Here is a 19,356-nt window from a genome sequence, read left to right as displayed (position 1 = left end):
CAAAAAGCCAATTTACTTGGAGGAAGAAATATAAACAGAGCAGATACAAAAGGACTTTGCAGCGCTTTCACTGCTAGGGCCTAAAAAGACAAAAATAAACGGAGCAGTTACAATAGGCCTTCCCAGCTTCGCTGCTCGGGCCTACTAAAGGTTTCTTGAAGGAATTTAACAAAAAAAAGTGGCAACTTGAAACTAATCCACACACACTGCACCTCCAGATGTCTTCAGAATTAGAAGTAATGTGCTGCCCTGTGCAGGACAGAGAGAGAACTGCAGACACAGTGTCTCACCTTGCCCAGAGGATGTGGTCCATCAACAGTATGCCCGTCATCATCTGGACCCCAACTACATCAGAATCCCAGAAAGACTATTTCATATGATTCTGCAGTGACATATGAGCGTTAAACAGTCTGATGACTGTTGTTACCTGCAGCTGTAGATGTCGTTGACTTGGTAGTGCTTGTTGAAGGCTATGGCCTCTAAAATGTCAGTCAGGGGGCCATCCAGGACTCGGATACCTAAGCAGGAACAAACACACATTTTATGTCAAAACCATTTTGCTTTTAGGAAAACACGAATTGCTGTTGGCTGTTCTGTACCTGCCACCTTGCTGCCATAGGCCACGCCCACAGCACAGAAGCTGTTGTTGGGAACCGCAGCAATCTCCCCAGCACATCGAGTCCCGTGGTGGTTATCACTCTGGACGTCTGGGTGAGGCATCGGGTCTGGATCATTAGAGTTGAGGTCGTAACTGCCCTCTGGATTCTGGAGGATACAAAATCAATTGAGCATGTTGTTTACATCATCCTGATCTCCCCTGGTCAAAACCAGTCGAACTTGACATGTGGTGGAACTACCCACATGAAGCTAATCATTAGCATTAGTAACTCCACCGCACTGCTGAACTCCTCCAGGCTTGTGTTATTTATGGAGATAAAACATCAACGTTGCAAGTCAGTGGTTGCGTTGCTGTTAGCCAATCAAAAGCGAGATGTCCAAATATCATGAATTAACACTCCAAAACCTGCTGTCTGAAGCATGGACATGTGTAACGTCCAAAAAAAGGGTCCATTTTGACCTATATATTGACCGACAGTGACCGGTCACCTACAGACATAAGTCCACTTTCAAGGTGGATTTTCTACTCTATCTTCTAACACCCAGAAGACTCTGCAGTGCTTGTTGACAGTCCATGAGGACAAGATTGTCAAACTTATCTCAGACTGCTGGATTCCACACTCTGAATGAAAAGTGAACTTTTACAACTCATAAATTATATAATTATATGGTTGAATGAACCAGATGTTATAAGAAATGTTTGAATAATGTGTGCCTAATTCAGTGAAGTTGAAATGAATATTGTCTTACAGTTACAATAACCCATTTATACCTTATGATCAGTACTGTTTTATTTAACAAGTTACTCATTATCTACACTCATACACGATGTTCATTAAATGCAAATTAAGGTTAAGGCCATCTCACATAATGTTTAAAGATTCTTTATCCACAGAACTAGAACAGCTTGTATCTGGAAGATGTGGTTTTCTGAGGGATGTTTGGTAACGCCTACCACATGTCAAATTCTGATTTGCAGAAATCATAAACTCTAGATTATTAAAACTAGAGTGACTTCCAGAGTTATTCAGTTTTGAGCGGAACTCCGAAGTGGCCAATTCGGAACCAGCCTCTCTTTGACAATCAATCAACCTGCTTGCACGCTGCAAGCTGACACAGCCAGACGGCTCCTTAAGAGCTATATTCACTTTGGACGCAGATAAGCATTGCAGCTGCTGTTGTGACCTGGAGACATCCCAAGGCTGGAACTGGTCGCACTGCAGTTATTTTACAAACTTCGGTGCCTTGAGGTCCACCCGACTTCCCGACATTATGGATCTGACCGGGGGTCTCCAATCAGGGTTTGTAGACACAACAGATTGCGTCTGATGTTGTTTTATTAATAATCAACACTCTAGTTTATAGCAGACAACAAATTCTTTACACCCAGAATTCACAATCTCTTTCAGATACAAAGGTTCTGATACACATCAACTTTACACCACACCACCTACAACACAAATTACATCACTGCATATACACTCCATCACATATTATTCATAGCTTGTCATGTATTATAATTAGTTTAGAAAATAATAAAATTCCTTTTAACTATATACTTGACTCTGTCTGAATTAATACAAATTGTGTTTATGGTCCCTGAACAAGCAAAGAATCCTAAACTCCTCTGGTTAAACATTCAAAGACTTATCCGGTTGATATTTCATATTTATATGGAATCATCACATCTTATTGGTCATAATTAAATATGCAGTTGTTACGCTGTAAAGTTTAACACTACACATGAAAATCAGACTAAAATCAATATTGCAATAAATTTTGAAGCACATGCAGTAAAGATATCAATCACATTTATAGCTGGGCGACATTTATTTACTCATTTATTCTTTATTTAAAGAGGAAGGTCCCATTGAGATTAAAAACCAAATTTTCAAGACAGTCCTGGCTAAGAGGCAGCAAAAGTTAGCGTTACACATTTTTTAGTTACACAGACATGCTATGTACAAAATTACAGAAGGCAGTAATTAACCACAGTGTGAAACACTGTTGTTAACCCACTGTAAAGACCACAAAAAATTATAATATATATATATATATATATATATATATATATATATATATATATATATATACATACATACACCTGCAAAAGATTCCTGATGCTTTTAAAAACTCCCAGCCTGGTTCATTACTCAAACCCGCAATCATGGGTAAGACTGTTGGCCTAACTGCTGTCCAGAAGGCCATCATTGACATTCTCAAGCAAGAGGGTAAGACACAGAAAGAAATTTCTGAACTAATAGGCTGTTCCCAGAGTGCTGTATCAAGGCACCTTAGTGGGAAGTCTGTGGGAAGGAAAAAGTGTGGCAGAAAAACGCTGCACAAGGAGAAGAGGTGACCGGACCCTGAGGAAGACTGTGGAGAAGGACCGATTCCAGTCCTTGGGGGACCTGCTGAAGCAGTGGACTGAGTCTGGAGTAGAAACATCCAGAGCCACCGTGTACAGGCATGTGCAGGAAAATGGGCTACAGGTGCCGCATTTCCCAGGTCAAGCCACTTTTGAACCAGAAACAGCGGCAGAAGCGCCTGACCTGGGCTACAGAGAAGCAGCACTGGACTGTTGCTCAGTGGTCCAAAGTACTTTTTTCAGATGAAAGCTAATTTTGCATGTCATTCAGAAATCAAGGTGCCAGAGTCTGGAGGAAGACTGGGCAGAGGGAAATGCCAAAATGCCTGAAGTCCAGTGTCAAGTACCCACAGTCAGTGATGGTCTGGGGTGCCATGTCAGCTGCTGGTGTTGATCCACTGTAGGGCAGGGTCAATGCAGCTAGCTATCAGCTATCAATTTGGAGCAGCTATCAATTTGGAGCACCTCATGCTTCCATCTGCTGAAAAGCTTTATGAAGATGAAGATTTCATTTTTCAACACGACCTGGTACCTGCTCACAGTGCCAAAACCACTGGTAAATGGTTTACTGGCCATAGTATTACTGTGCTCAATTGGCCTGTCAACTCTCCTGACCTGAACCCCATAGAGAATCTATGGGATACTGTGGAGAGAAAGTTGAGAGATGCAAGACCCAACACTCTGGATGAGCTTAAGGCCGCTATCGAAGCATCCTGGGCCTCCATAACACCTCAGCAGTGCCACAGGCTGGTTGCCTCCATGCCACGCCACATTGAAGCAGTCATTTCTGCAAAAGGATTCCCAACAAAGTGTTGCGAGAATAACTGAGCATAATAATTTGAAGGTTGAGTTATTTTGTATTAAAAACACCTTTCTTTTATTGGTCAGATGAAATATGCAAATTTTTTTAGATAGGAATTTTGGGTTTTCATGAGCTGTATGCCAAAATCATCAATATTAGAAACAATAAAAGGCTTGAACTACTTCAGTTGTGTGTAATGAATCTAATATTTATGAAAGTCTAATGTTTATCAGTACATTACAGAAAATAATGAACTTTTATCACAATATGCAAATTTTTTGAGAAGGACCTGTATGTGGAGCATTTCAGGATGTTTTAACCCACGTTTTGCAGCTTAAGCGCCTTTTGCAATCCTTACTAATGTGACCTTTACAAAGACATCCAAAACAGACACCATTTGTTTTCAGAAAAGTGATTTTATCTTTATGCGTTTGACTTTCAAACTCTTGACACTTATCTAGAACATGATCTCCTTTACAAAACAAGCAATTAATTTGCTCTATGACGTTTTTTATTTTCTTGTCCTCATCATTTTTCTTTTCAGCTGCTGTCACAGAAGTTGCAAAAGAACTTTCCTTGGATCTTGAATAAGCTTGTGACTTCGGTTTTCTCGTGTCTTTGTTCATTGTGTGCACATCTTTGATGTCCCCCAAAACTGGATCTGATGCAATCTTTACTTGCTTTTCAAGTGTAATGTCCAGAAATGGTCAGTTTTCACCTACAGATTGACCTACATGCCATTGGTCAGCTGCAGACATAAATCTGCCTCTGTGCGTCTGTTAATCTTCCAAGTTGCAGGAAAAGATTCGACACTGCGTGTTTACACTCAGATTGTCAAGACTTCAACATCATGTTCCCTTTCTCAAGGTCCTTCTGTGCCAAGCCTGTCTGCTTATCTAGGCCGGACTGGAGTGTCTGTTTTAAGCTCATATGAGTTAATCATTTGTGAAATGGAATAATAATAATGTCTTGATTAATCTGTGCTTAAATCAATAAGGTTGATTAACCTGTGCTTTAAGTACTTAAGTTTGAAATGAATGTATTATTACATAGAAAGATTTATATATATGATAATCAGTAATGTTTGATATGACAAGGCAATCATCATCTACACTCAGACACAAGGTTCACTAGAGATAAATCAAAGTTAAGTTAAACGTCATGACACATAGATATTTCCTTACCCCAAATCAGAGCATCGTGATGTTCTGAGGTTCTTGGTAATACCCCTTAACATGGCACATTCCGATTGGACAAGAAATCATAAAATGAGAATATTAAAACAGAGCTCACTTCACCGTGAGTCAGTTCTAGAGGAAGCTACGGAACGGCCGTCTGGAGCTAAACCTCTTTAACCCAGAGCATTTTTGACAAGCTGTGCAAAACCCTGCTAAAAGCTGCCTACTGCTGACACAGCGAACGGTTCCTGCAGAACAAAGCTGATACTGTTCCAACTCACTAAAGCCCCCTTCAGACAGGCCATGGAAAACGGAAATGTTCCAGACTCTGTCCGTAAGACCTTTCTGTCTGAATACAAACATCCGGATAACGTGTTCTGGAATTTATCCGGACGAAGCCCCTAGTAACAGGTCCGGACTTGTTACGGACAGGGTGGCTGATTCACACTGGTGAGGTAAAGTTCCGGACAAGGGGGAGGGGGAGGAGGAGGGGACCGGGGGACGCTGTGCACACCTAGATAACTCACTCCTGTAGCATGCGGCGAACCACGGCAGCTCGCCTCCTACGGTACCGCCTAGACGCGCGACGGAGCGCTTCACACCGCTTCAGTGATTCCTTTAACCATTGAGCTTCATCATCCAGGTCTCTTATGCGTCTTCGTGTGCGCAGAATTATGCTTAAGCGCCTCGTGATTTTATCTTGAGAGGCGCTATAGAAATTATATTTTCTTCTTCTTCTTCTTCTTAACATAAGTCCGATTCTCCCCCCCGCCGCCGTCAGACATCTGGAACTTTTCCCTGCTGTGTGAACGCAACCGAAAGGACAAGTTCCGGTACAAAAGTGGTGTGTCTGAAAACACAGTTCCGGTTAAAAACCGGATTGAATTGTCCGCAAATGTTCCAGAACGTCTGTCTGAAAAGGGCTTAAGAGTCTTTCTAGACGCAAACAATTGCATCCATCTGTTGTGACTTGGAAACATCTCTGGACTGGAGAGTCAGTGCTGCGGTTATTCTACAAACCTCGGTGCCCCGAGGTCATCTGACCTTCCTGACCTCTGGGTCCGCAAAGAGGGTTTTCCAAAAGGGTGAGGTAGACACAACATGAATCGCGTCTGATGTGGCTTTGATAAGAATCAACTTCCCAGTTAATGCAAACCAAATTCTTCCCTTTTTACACCAAGAACTCAGTTCTTCTAGATACGAAGGTTCTGATAACCTCACATTCACTGCGATGGCTCGATTCTAGAAATTCGTCGACGTCAGATCCTGTAGTCGACGCAACACGCCCACTTGTTGCATTCCCAGGAGTTTGTAAATAGAGGTGAAATCTGCCTGCTTTTCCTCTAGTTCGCCCTCTTCTCCGCCTTCAGTAACATCTCCACCAAATACCGAAGACCCGGAACAATGTCCGCCCGCTACTGGATTCCTTTCCTGTTTTGCCCGCCTTCGTCTCCCAGCAACGGACAACAACTTCCGGGGTCAGATGCGCTGCTTCGTTTCGATCGCAGATGTAGAAAATCACCGGGAGCGTTTCTTCCTTCATAAAGGAGCTTCTTTCAGACATTAGGAGAGCTGTTTTGGTAGTAGCAGTCTCTCCTCCATGCTGGTCTGTTTGCTGCTGGGTATTTTGGTTTATTTAAATTTGGTAACTTGAACTTAACGTTGGTAAAGCTACTTTTAGCGTATTCGCTAACAGCTTCTTGCGTTTGGATAAGCTGTTACGTTTTGGTTTAGAGTTTTTTGTGGTGCAGGTCTCCCTTTTATTACATTTAGAGTGTTGTGGGTTTTCGGTTTAGTTTACAATATCACCTTGAGTTTGGTTTAACCACCCAGTTTAGAGTTTGGACCTTTGGAGATCCTTATTTTGGTCCAGAACCCTGTAATCTTTGCCCAGTGGGACATCCCTATTTATTTGTACTTTTGTTTTAATTCCCCACAGGCAGAATTCATTTTATTATTCCCAACCTGTGGATGGAAAGATTTATGTTTTTTGTTGTTGTAAATAAACCTGATCATCATTTTAACTTCTAAATCCCAAGTTATTGTCCCTTCTTTTTGTACACGAGCCAAACTCCCCAGGAAGGGTCGTAACACCACTCGCCTCACGCACATAAGTGACCAAAATAAGGCAGCATAGAGACACTCCGTCTCCAACCACCTCTCAGGCAGCAGCCTGCACTCCCAAGTTCTGCACGTCACCAGAACATAACCAACTGCAACACAATAAAAGCAGTGTTATACAAAATGGAAGGCCTGTAGTTTTTATTCTCTTACAGTAACAATTTATCAATTTTTTGAGGAATTTATCATTTTTTTGGTTTTTATTAACTGTGCAATAGAAAAATAATCATTAGATTAATTGTCTAAATAGTCATTAGAATAGTCGACTATTCGATAAAATAATCGTCAGAATAATCGTTTTAAAAATAATCGTTTACCCACAGCCCTAACATTCACACATAGTCACCATACATCACATTCCATCCACCTAGATCCATCCATCCACAGTAATCTTAGTTAACTTGTCATGTTTTAATTGCTTGGAAAATAAATTCTTACTTTTTATAAACTTGGCTCTCTTCTTGAATTAATACGAACTGTCCTACAAACACTGAATAAACAAAGAATTCTAAATCTTCTGGTGAAACATTTAAAACCAATCTGACTGGATTTCCATATTTATATGGAAATTCACATCACATTGGTAATAGTGTAGGGTAGTATATAAAGCTTTAAAAGCACCCTAATATATACAATAATTTCTTAGGTGTGTTCTTGCTGTGCGTTATTTCTAATTCCATGTTGTCGTTCTTTTATAAAACACAGAAACGGTTTTACCTGTTATTGACGCTACAGTTTCGCCGACGGCTGTCGGCTTCTTCAGGCTGACGCTGATGGTGGCGCGTAACTTCCTTCTCCGTTTATCTGCGGGCAGCAGAGGACGTTGTCGCCCTCTACTGCCCGCTCTCCCCTCTCCGACGATGCAGTCCCATGCGTGGTCCAGCGTGTAAACTCCGTTGTCCCTGTTCATGGTCCCACATCCACGTCTCCTTATCTCGATTGCTTCCTTGATCCATCTTTTGTATTTTTGTTGTTCAGTGGTTATGATCCGTGTGTTGTCCCAGTCCATTATATGGTTTTCTCTTAAGCAATTATCTGTTACGGCTGACTTTTTTATTGTACTTTCTGCTTCTTCTTTTGCTGCTCTTGTGTGTTTTCGATTTGCCTCTTTCTCGCACTCCTTTCTGTGTTCTATTGTTCGTGTGTTGAGTTGGCGTCCGGTTTCTCCTATGTATGTTTTATTGCATATTTTGCATGGGATTTCGTAAATGACTCCACATTTTTGTCCAGCTGATATTTTGTCTTTTGGGTGCACTAGTCTGTTTCTAACTGTTGTGTATGGCTTTGTTGGTGTGTTTATGTTGTGTTTTTTCATTGTTGCTCTTATTTTTTCCGTTATGCCTCTGATGTATGGTAGGGTTATCACTGGTTTTGGTTCTTGTCTTTCTGGGTTTCTGGTTCTTTTTTTGGGTTGTTCTTTGCTTTCTGTTGTTGTTTGTTGTTTTCCTTTGTTTATTGCCCATGTCGGGTATCTGCAGGTCTTTAAAGCGTGTTGTATGTGTTTGTCTTCTTGTTTTCGGTCTTTTTCTTCTGTTATTATGTTTGCTCGGTGATATAATGTTCTGATTACTGACATTTTGTGTATGGTAGTGTGTTCTGATGTCCATAATAGATATTGGTCTGTGTGTGTTGGTTTCCTATATGTGTTTATGTTTAGGGTCCCGTCGGTCAGTCTGGTGATTTTCATATCCACAAAAGCTATGCTGCCTTCTGTTTCTAACTCATAAGTGAATTTTATGTTGCCCGTGTCGTCAATGTTGTTTAAGTGTTGTGTTAGTGTTTCTGTTTGACCTTTTGGTATGATTTCCAGTATGTCATCCACGTAGCGTTTCCATAGTTTTATTTTGCAGTTTGGGGGGGCAGTGGCTATGGCTTTTTGTTCTAGGTCCTCCATGAAAAACTCGCACAGGGTGGCTGATAACGGGTTACCCATGGCGAAGCCTTCCAGTTGTTTGTATATTACGTCGTTGTATGTGAAGTAAGTGGAGTTAACTGTAGCGTCAATAACAGGTAACAAAACAGTTTCTGTGTTTTATAAAAGAACGACAACATGGAATATACAATAAATACTACGTTACACAAGAAAAACAATCACGTCCTTGAATTTAGCTTGTCGATTATATTTCTCGTAAAAGTCACAGGCAAATGTTCTCCACTTATCTCCAAGTCGATAGGGTAACTTTTTTGTTATGGCGAGCATGTTGGCTGGCATTTCAAGCTCCTGCATATAGTCCAGATCCTCCACAGCATTACAACAACCTCTAAGAAATATTGTGTATGCTTGAAGAGCCTTTGTGTCCTCCGGTTTAATTGACACCCAAGAAATAGCCTTGTTCATGTAAGCTGTAGCAAGCTTGTGTTCGTTTCCAAAATGCCGCTGTAATAAAGATTTTGCTCTTTCAAATCCTTTCTGGGCTCATGTGCAGGCAACTCCGAACGAGGTCTCTTGGTTGTCCCCCTGTCTGTTGTTCCAAATAATAAAGCTGATCTCCAGGATTTTTATTTCTGTTTTCAATCTTGTGTTCAAATGATCTGATGAAAGTCTGATACTTAAGTGGATCGCCATCAAAAATTGGTATCTCCTTCTTGGGTAATGAAGAAAGGCCTTGCTGCTAAATCAATAAAGCTGTGAGTTAGTTTTGCTTACTCATCACAGATATAATGTTGGAATTTCCCTCTTGACCAGAAAGTTGAGATGTGACATGTCTAATTTCAGGTGAACTTCTGGTGTTTGCTTTGGAAGTCAAGGGACCTGCAGAATGAGTTTGTGATTGAGTTGTAACTCTATCTGTGGTTAAAAGTGGTCGTGAATCTGCAACACCATGTTCTGGTAATGTGTGCACGTTTTTTTATATGAAACAGCATCAGTTCTGATGTCTGACACATTACTTGCTGTTTCCTTTAGTGCTTTTTCACAATATGACATCATACCATCAGATGGTACCGACAGTTTATTTTTAATGCTGGATCCTTTTGAGCTTCTAAGGACTTTCATCTTTGCCATAGTAGCAGCAATGTTTGTTTCCAGCTCCAATTGCTCCCTCTTTCTCCTTATTTTTGCCTCTTGTTCCTCTAAGCCTTAGATAGAGTCTAAGGAATGCTCATCTTTAAGCAGTTTTTGTTTGACGACCAGTGCAGTTGTTTCTGCTTCTGCCAATATACGAGCAGAGGTTGTACTTGACACTCTGGAGTTTGAGCCGGACGAACTTCCTTTACTTCTTTTACTTCCCACATTTGAAACGCTATCATCTGGTTTTATTTCATCTTGTGGGTCCAGTGCTGGATTAGGCAGTTTTGAAGATTCTGAAATGTTGTGTTTTTCAGTTGAAATAGAAACTGTTTCCTTTGATGAAATTACCTCTGAAGAAACAGGTAATTTTGACTCAGTGACAGCAGGCACAGTCTCTTGAACATGGCCGGTTTTCAGAAATGGCCTTCCAGTTTCAAGAAGCCACTGCTTCACATCTTCAACAAAATCAGAATTACATTTTGTTATGCGTCCAAACCATTCAACTTGAGTGCTGTACTCATCCTTTGGGATTAATAACATCAATGAATCATGAGCTGATTTTGCATTATCATACAGTGTGTTCAATCTTTCCAAGTTGATTTGTACATCTTTTGCATTATCATTCTGCATTTAAGGAGACATAACATGCATTTAAATTATTCCTTTTTGCAGCTAAATCATTCAGTTGGTGTCTAAAAACAGTGAAACAGCCTTTCTTAGGTCAGATTTCCTCATTAGTGTAGATCTACAGATCCCTCCTTTACCCCTATTCTGAGCACAGTCAGAAGGAGCTGTTCTAAGTACTGTGTCTTTAAATCTGGAGGAAGAGCTGAAACCCCGCCCCCTCCTCTGAGCAGGAGCGGAGGGGGCGACTCCAGTCGGACATTTTAGTAGTTTTTTTTTAGAGAAAACATAATTTAGCGTATCTGAACCTTTTGTGACCGCATTTTTTTAACATGTCGGGAGATTTGTCTATCCAGCCGTACATGTTTGAGCCAGAGTCCGACCCTGAGTAACAAGACAATGAAGAGAACGATTCTGATGAACCACGGCTACAAATGCATGTAAACCAATGGTATGTTATCACTAGCACTTAATTACTAATGTGCTTTGCAAACAATTTATTTTACAACAGCAATGTGCGTGTGTGTGTTCATTTTTCTTTCTACCTTTGAATTTGAGACTTTCTGAAAACTGTAGAGTCCTACAGCTTACTACTTTACATGTACTTATTGATTCCATGCAGTGTTTAATCCATATTTTTATTTAATGTGTTTTTAGGTGTACATGTGTTCTAGGTCCTCTATGCTGTAAAGAAATTCCTAAGGTCAGTGTGTTTGACAGTAAAACCTATATCTATCTTACTTTCATTCTAAATAAAATATAATTTATTAGGTTAAAGCCAGAATGGATGAAGTATCAAGCACAATGACATGCATGGTGGATCACCCAGGGTTAGAGCCTGTCTGCCTCAATGTGTATTCACTGCAGAATGCAATTAATGTTTACAAGGCCCAGTTTGGACCCTTACGTCTAAGAGGAATTGTACAGTAAGAAAAAAGTTTTTATTGGCTCTTCATATACAAATATAAAATAATCTCACAGCAAATAAGTAAATACAGAGTAAAAAAACAACACTATATTAGTGTTACTGGACATTTCTTAATGTCTTCTCTTTCTGTTGCAGTCGTTGCAGGTACTATTCATACAGACGCTTCGTTTCCTGGTGCTGGGGATATCTGGGCCGCAATGTTCGTGTCGTCCTGCCGTCTTGTGTTGTGCTCAGGATACGGCAGGAGTTTCCGATGATGAGGGGCGTTATACTGGCTTCAAACTGGTGCTGGGTTGAAGCGGGAAACGTAGGCAGAGACAACTGTTGTCTTCTCTGGTCTGGTGTACTCCAATGAGACGGTTGCTGGGATGTTAATCTTTGCTACCTCATCGACAAATGGAGTTGGGTCAGGGAAAACTTGTTCAAAGACCAGCTGCATGATGTCATCCACGTATTCTGCAATGACACAAGCAGTATTGACATTTTGGTTTTACAAGTAAGTTATTGAATGTAGTATGTAGTAGTATGTTCTTTTGCACTGATGTTTATACGACGTTTTTGGTTGTGTTGTTTTTGGTCATTACTTATTTTATTCATAATTTCATTTTGCTGCTGGTTTTTAGGATTTTTGTAAATATTTCAATTAAAAAACGGAAAATAAAATGAATCAATTTATTGTAATCTAATTATCATATTAGAGAGCAACGCAGTTGAACTTACTAAATGTTGCAGCTGTTTTGATTGGCCTTGCTGTTGCTTCTCCCTTCTTGAACTTTGGAAAACACAGCTGGAACATATGCTGGCCAGACGAGGTAGTAGCGGTCAGACGTTGGGCATTTTTGTTGAAGTGCAGCGCCGCCAGGAAAAGCCTGAAAGACAAAAAGGATATTCTATACAGGGTATCTGCAGGTTTAAGGGAGCCAAATTTAAGACTTTTTAAGACCTTTTTTAAGGCCACTTTGACCAAATTTAAGCTTGTCGTCGTCTTCCTCCGCTTATCCGGGTCCGGGTCATGGGGGCAGCATCCCAACTAGGGAGCACCAGACCGTCCTCTCCCCGGCCAACTCCACCAGCTCCTCCGGCAGGACCCCAAGGCGTTCCCGGAGCAGATTGGAGATGTAACCTCTCCAACATGTCCTGGGTCGACCCGGCAGCCTCCTGCCGGCAGGACATGCCCGAAACACCTCCCCAGGGAGGCGTCCAGGAGGCATCCTGACCAGATGCCCAAACCACCTCAACTGACTCCTTTCAATCCGGATCCAAATTTAAGCAATTTTTTAAATTAATTTAAAGCTATAATTTACAGCTATTGCCTGAAACCGGTGCTAACCACGTCGCGAACATGGGATTAGCCATCCAGTTACCATTAAACTTGCACTTCTCCATGGCGCAAGCTCCCACTAGCTTAACCAGCTTACGTGCTCATCTAAAAATAGTCCCCTTTCACAACCAACTGAATGTGTACGGTTCCGCTTACGCCAACATCGTACACAAAAAATGCTGAAATTCACGAAAATGTCATAGAAATAAAATAATCTAGTTTATTGGGTCTTTGGTAATTTAAGACCTTTGGAAACTATATTTAAGGATTATTTGTCTTTTTTAAGGATTTTCAAGGCCTTAAATTTGGAAAAGTAAATTTAAGACTTTTTAAGACTTTTTAAGGACCCGCGGATACCCTGTCTATAATTTATAAAGACATTTTTCTTTTTATACAGCATTCTGAATAAAAAGAAAATTAATTAATTGTCACTCTGCTGCCATCTAGCGGCGTGATTATGGATGTGTTTTGGATTTGAAATGATAATGACAGTCTCATTCCTGGTAGTTTTGTCTTTGTACAGCAGTTTATCACATTTTTGATTACCTGCACAGCATTCCCAGGAAAGGGTAGTGTGAGTGTTTTGGTGCAAACTGCAAAATCACACTGTGGAAGGCTTGCCTCAGGTACTTCTGGACTTGAGGTTGTGTTCCAACTGCACGCATCTGTGGTTTCGTCTGACAGCCTGCACTAGTAAAAGATGGCTTCTGTGTCCTTGGTGTTGGGCGCTGGAAATGAAATGGTGCATTTTTAATTGCACTGTAACATGTGCAATAACAGTACATAAGATGACTGTTTAATGACACAATCAATTTTTATTAATTATAGTAATTTATTTTTGCTATGCATCTTACATCTAACGAAGTCACGTGTGCACTGTGCCACTTTTGCCACTCATAGCGTTCAGCTACATCTGAAACTGTATGACTTCATTGCAGAGCAAAGCTCACCTGTGATGTCTTCTCACTGAATGACCTAGTTCTCGGATTTGACCTTACTGATCACACAACATGATGTAGTTAAACGTCGGACACGAAAAATATGCTAAAAGTAGCATCTTTGACACAACACGTCAGATATTTTTGTGTAAAAACACGAAATAGAGGAGGTTTTAGAGTTTTCTTAATAGGCCCTGCATTGCCATTTTTAGTGTGCATTTCAGAAGGAATATAAAAGAATGGTTTACACTTAGTTTTAGGATCGGTTTGATTGTATATACACATGGAAAATACGCTTTCTTGACAATCCTTGTCATTGTTTTGGGATAAAAGCGTGAAAATAAAAATAACAGACGCGCATTTACACCAAAATAGCGGTGAATCCGGGTCAACGCATGCGTTCTGTTAGTGGTTCTGGAACTTTTGGGTTGCAGCCAGATCGCAGCGCTGCTAAACAATGTGATAATCTCACGGTGGGCGAGCAAAAAATACAACGTATTTAGCTGTCCATGAGATGTAAATAGCAGTCCCTTACCCCCGTTTAATACAGGACGCACAATGCAAAACTTTGATCGACTTCTAATTTAGAGTACATAACATTGGTGCACAAGAGAAACATCAGCTAAAAATGCTAAAATAGCATTTAGCTAGCTTAACTACCACAAGGTGCTAACATAAGCAGTCGGCAAGCCCTAAGACTATTAAAATGGCTGGAGTTCACAAAAGGAAAGTAGTAAATTAACTTTGCAGTCAGTTATAAGTTATAAGTTATATGAAGCTTACCTCTTTGCTGGTGTGTCCATCATCCCCAAACTCAGCGGGAACTGAGCCCTCAATGAGTCGAAGCCTTTCGGCAAGTCCTTGTCTGTACTGCCGTAGGTTGGTGAAGCACTCGTGTTTAAAGTGCTTTGCGCAAACAAAAAGTACTTGACGCACAGAAGATGGGACAATACCATGAAAAATAAAATTTAACCAGGCAATTCTAACTTCTGACGCAGGACGGTGTAAACATTCGTGTGGATTAGTACATCCATACATCCACAGACAGAGCATTTGCCGTTATCTAATCGTGGTTTCGGCATTATTCACTCTGGAATACAACTGTCCTAGCGAGGGAAAAAAATGGCGGCTTTACTTTCTGTCTAGCCAGAGGGCCATGAGTCATCTTGACGACATAAATTTCAGACATATTAGATAATTTGAAAAACTGAACGGGTGGACAAATATGCCCAAAACTTAATTATTAAATATGTAAATAGCAACTCTAGTGAATAATATAAGCCTTTTTGCTCAGACACTTAAAATGTGAAACACACTGTAAAAAGTGGGTTTTTCATGTTATGTCTCCTTTAATGCTTTAATTTCACGGGTTAGTGCTTTAATTTTATTCAAATGGAATTGATGTTCTTTCTGCAAACTTTCCATTTTACAGGCAAGCACTTTTGCTGTGGGTTTAGCAGATCTTTTTTCTTCCGGTTCACATTCCATTTCTTTTATTTCACTCATTGCTGCTTTATCACATGCATCAAACGTCTACAGACGGCTTCGATTGGCGGAAACAGCTGTTCTTCAGCGCAAACCAATACGCACAGTCTGCTGCGTCACGAGGCGAGATTCACAGGAGCTTCCTCCAGCCGTTGCTCCCCAGCATACGCACGTCACACCCCAATACTGTCTCCAGTGGACAAGCGGTGACTTTCAAACTGTGTTCATAACGATTAACCAATACACAGAGTAAATCAGTGTCCTAACGCTTCAGAAGGGGTGTTGAGCTGCTTTCCATTCGTGACGGCAGATCAGCTGATCTGTTTCCAGAACCTGAGTGAGGCCGCTTCCAAACTCCTTCCAAAGGGTGATAATCATCTGATCCACAAAGCAGTCACCCCGCGCAGTCCTTCGTCACAACCCTCTTGTTGTTTGATGAATGGAACAACTTTCCTGTTGACTAATTGTAGCGGCTTCTTTCCACTAAAAACGCTGCTGTGGGTGAGTGGGCCTGGCTGTGACGCGTCTTCCAACAAACATTCTGATTCTTCTTATTTTTGGGTTGATTTATTTGTGGTTAAAATACATAGGTTGAGATGGAATGAATTGGCTTCTGTTATACATTAAATGGTTTAAAGTAATATGACGACAGCGTTCAACGGAAAAGCTTTCAATACAACCGCTCACCTATGCAGTTGGACGTTCAACTGACAGATAAGTCGGCGACCCTAGGAGCTAACCCTGGGCTAACCCTAACCCTGCCATCACCTGCAGCACGATGAAAAATCAAAACGCCTCCTCCATAATAATAATAATAATAATAAACAAAAAACATTCAATTTGGCTCCTACACAGGTGCTGAAAGCATTCTTTAGAAATGTTGGCCCATATCGATAGGATAGCGTCTTGCAGTTGATGGAGATTTGTGGAATGCACATCCAGGGCACGAAGCTCCCGTTCCACCACATCCCAAAGATGCTCTATCGGGTTGAGATCTGATGATTGTGGGGGCCGTTGGAGTACAGTGAACTCATAGACATGTTCAAGAAACCAATTATAAATGATCGGAGCTTTAAGACATGGTGCATTATCCTGCTGGAAGTAGCCATCAGAGGATGGGTACATGGTAATAGACAGAATATTCCAGGGGAACACAATTTCTCACAACACCTGACCCCCCCCCCCCCCCGTGTGTGAATCGTGACAGCTTCAAGATCCAACAGAACTTGCTTGCTTCCTTCAGGACTGGTAGGTTGATAAACAGTCATAATTTAAAATGCTTTTTTAAGTGGTAGAGTACTTATTAGCTCTGTGTGGGTTAGGCTACACAGCTTGGAAATTGATTATACAATCAAACTCACGAGTGGGCCACCCAGGGGATGGGTCAACGCCCGCAACGTTTCAGAAGAAGCCCTCTGTGTCGGAGCGTCTCAGTGACGCGCGGAGAACTACATCGCTGATAGTAAAGTGTTGTGGATATAAAGTAACCAACGCTGATTGGCCACTGGTTAGCGGACGAGCGCTGGAGCGTGTTGGGAGACGGCAGGCTGCGGCAAGACAGGAGACTTGAGTAGAAGGACTTTGGAACGGACACGTTGGGACCGGATCGGGAGTTCTGGTACTAGGAAAAGACGGATGAACAACTTGAGGTGAGTTTGGGAGTCAGAGACTCTAATCGGAGGCTGGCGTCCAGCTAATAGCGGGCAGGGGTCTGAACATATGCAGCTTCCTTGTGTTGGACATGATGACGAACTGACAAATTTTATGTGTCTTTTGATTTAATTGTTTTCTATTCAAACTAACAAGTACAGCAATGTTATAGCTACTCTTTTTTATTTCTTAGTTGAATTAGCAGACTCCATGCTTCCAGGGCGCACTGCTGCCCTCTGCTGGTTCTTTCAGGTTACAGTCGTAGTCCAAACGGTAACGTGGAGCTCGTATGTCCCTAAACAGCTACTGTATTTTAAGATGGTGGATGACCATGGAGCCTCGACCACAGTTTATGTATTTAAAAATGTATAATTTCAAGTTGAGAGGAAAATTTATAATTGATGTTGGTGAGAAATATTAGTGAAGAAGGACACGTTTGTGAACCGGAAACACAGGATTTTATAGTAAACAGGTAAACATCACACACTGGGGCTTTAATCAGCTTTCTTTCCCATTCTGACCTTCAGTTTGGAGTTCAGGAGATGGTCTTGACCAGGACCACACCCCTAAATGCATTGAAGCAACTGTCATGTGATTGGTTGATTAGATAATTGCATTAAGGAGAAGTTGAGCAGGTGTTGCTAATAATCCTTTAGGTGAGTGTAGAGAACAATGAAATTGTATTGACTAAATGAGTGTTCCACACCTTTAATCAGGAAGTTGCACAGCAGCAAATAACAGAGTGGTGCTAACTAAAAAAGTTCAATCATAATTTTCCCACAAAGGGAACAGCGGGAGCTATTGTAGTTTCCATGGAGAAGAATGAACTAAAATCCCCACAGTGTAATTGAGACGGCTCTGACTTACATAGTTGGGCTCAATATCCCTGTGGGTGTGTTCCACACCATCATCTACGACCACCACGGTGACGCCCTGGCCAGTGATGTTGCGCTCCCACACTCCCGTCACATTGATATCCAAACCTGCATTGACCTGGTTGTGCTACGAAAAGAGAAGCAGTGTTAGCATGACTGCTGGGGGGGGGGGGCTCCACAGGACAGAAGCTTTTAGATGGATATGATAGGGTTATTCCACTCAGGTAAATCAGAGAAGCCATCATGGTTTATAAAATAAAAGCACCATTTAGCTTAGCGGTAATGCTAGATGTAAATGCTACAAATCAAATGTGTTTAATTTCAACATTTTGTTAGACTTTTAATTTTAACTCCGCATAAAACACTAAATCAGACACTTCTTCCTCAAATCTGAGTTTAAATATTTTTCTTTTAATACCATCCAACTTCCTCCACATTTTACCAAGGAGTACGATATTACTGGGGCCAATTAAAAATGTAAGCCTTAAGTGGAATAACCAAACTTTTGGCTTGAACCTTCACCATTCAGAAAATGAATGACCAATATTATTATTAAAACGATAACATAACATATAACATTCCACACATGCATCTATTTTCAGCCACTTATCTGGAGTCGGGTCGCGGAGGCAGCCGCCTAAGGCGAGACAGACCTCCCTCTCCCCAGCCACTTGGGCCAGCTGCTCCGGGGGAATCCCAAGGCGTTCCCTGGCCAGGTGAGAGACATAGTCCCACCACCGTGTCCTGGGTCTACCTTTAGGTCTCCTCCCGGTTGGACGTGCCCAGAAAACCTCACCAGGGAGGCGTCCAGGAGGCATCCTGACCAGATGCCCGAGCCACCTCAACTGGCTCCTCTCGATGTGGAGGAGCAGCGGGTCTACTCCGAGCCCCTCCTGAATGACCGAGCTTCTCACCCCATCTCTAAGGGAGAGCCCAGCCACTCTTCAGAGAAAACTCATTTTGGCCGCTTGTATCAGTGATCTCGTTCTTTCGGTCACTACCCAAAGCTCGTGAGCATAGGTGAGGGTAGGAACGTAGATCGACCGGTAAATTTCATTTAGTTTCTCCATAATCCGCAACAGGCTTTCATTGGCTACTTAATGAGCTGCTTGTTGTGATAAATGTGGACTTGTTCTACTTAAAGGATCAGGATGTCTTATAAGAATGGGTACAGGCTTTCCCCTTTCCATTTGCTGCACTGTTTTCACTTTAAGTTCTGTGTTTCCGGTGAGTTTGGGAGTGTTTGCATGCATCTGTGGAACAAAAGTCTCTCCATCTGCATGAAGAGGTGCTTAAGTTTTTCTTTCTGTTTTGAAATATGATGCAATTCCATTGGATTTCTACAAGGTGTATCCAGCCTTTAACACGTTCACTTTAGCTACATTTGCAGTCATCTCTGCTTCTAACTGAAGCGGTTCTTTTCTTTTCCGCAATTGCT

The 19,356-nt window shown here is 41.5% G+C and overlaps 1 protein-coding gene across 4 annotated transcripts in view; it reads right to left on the bottom strand.

Moving 5' to 3' along the window:
- Nucleotides 1–19,356, bottom strand: part of pcsk7 (proprotein convertase subtilisin/kexin type 7) — a 66,898-nt gene that overhangs the window by 35,140 nt on the left and 12,402 nt on the right. For all 4 annotated transcript variants that reach the window (XM_054735108.2, XM_054735107.2, XM_054735110.2 and 1 more), the window contains exons 4-7: nt 17,911–18,045; nt 600–765; nt 428–518; nt 291–345 (exon numbers count right to left, since the gene is read on the bottom strand). In XM_054735108.2, the coding sequence (XP_054591083.1) occupies nt 291–345; nt 428–518; nt 600–765; nt 17,911–18,045 (447 nt within the window). The remainder of the gene's footprint in view (nt 1–290; nt 346–427; nt 519–599; nt 766–17,910; nt 18,046–19,356) is intronic.

This window comes from Nothobranchius furzeri, chromosome 13 (assembly GCF_043380555.1).
Source record: "Nothobranchius furzeri strain GRZ-AD chromosome 13, NfurGRZ-RIMD1, whole genome shotgun sequence".
Classification (NCBI taxonomy): Eukaryota; Metazoa; Chordata; class Actinopteri; order Cyprinodontiformes; family Nothobranchiidae; genus Nothobranchius; species Nothobranchius furzeri.
Note: the sequence above shows the minus strand (reverse complement) of the source record. Positions and strands in the feature narration are given on the sequence as shown.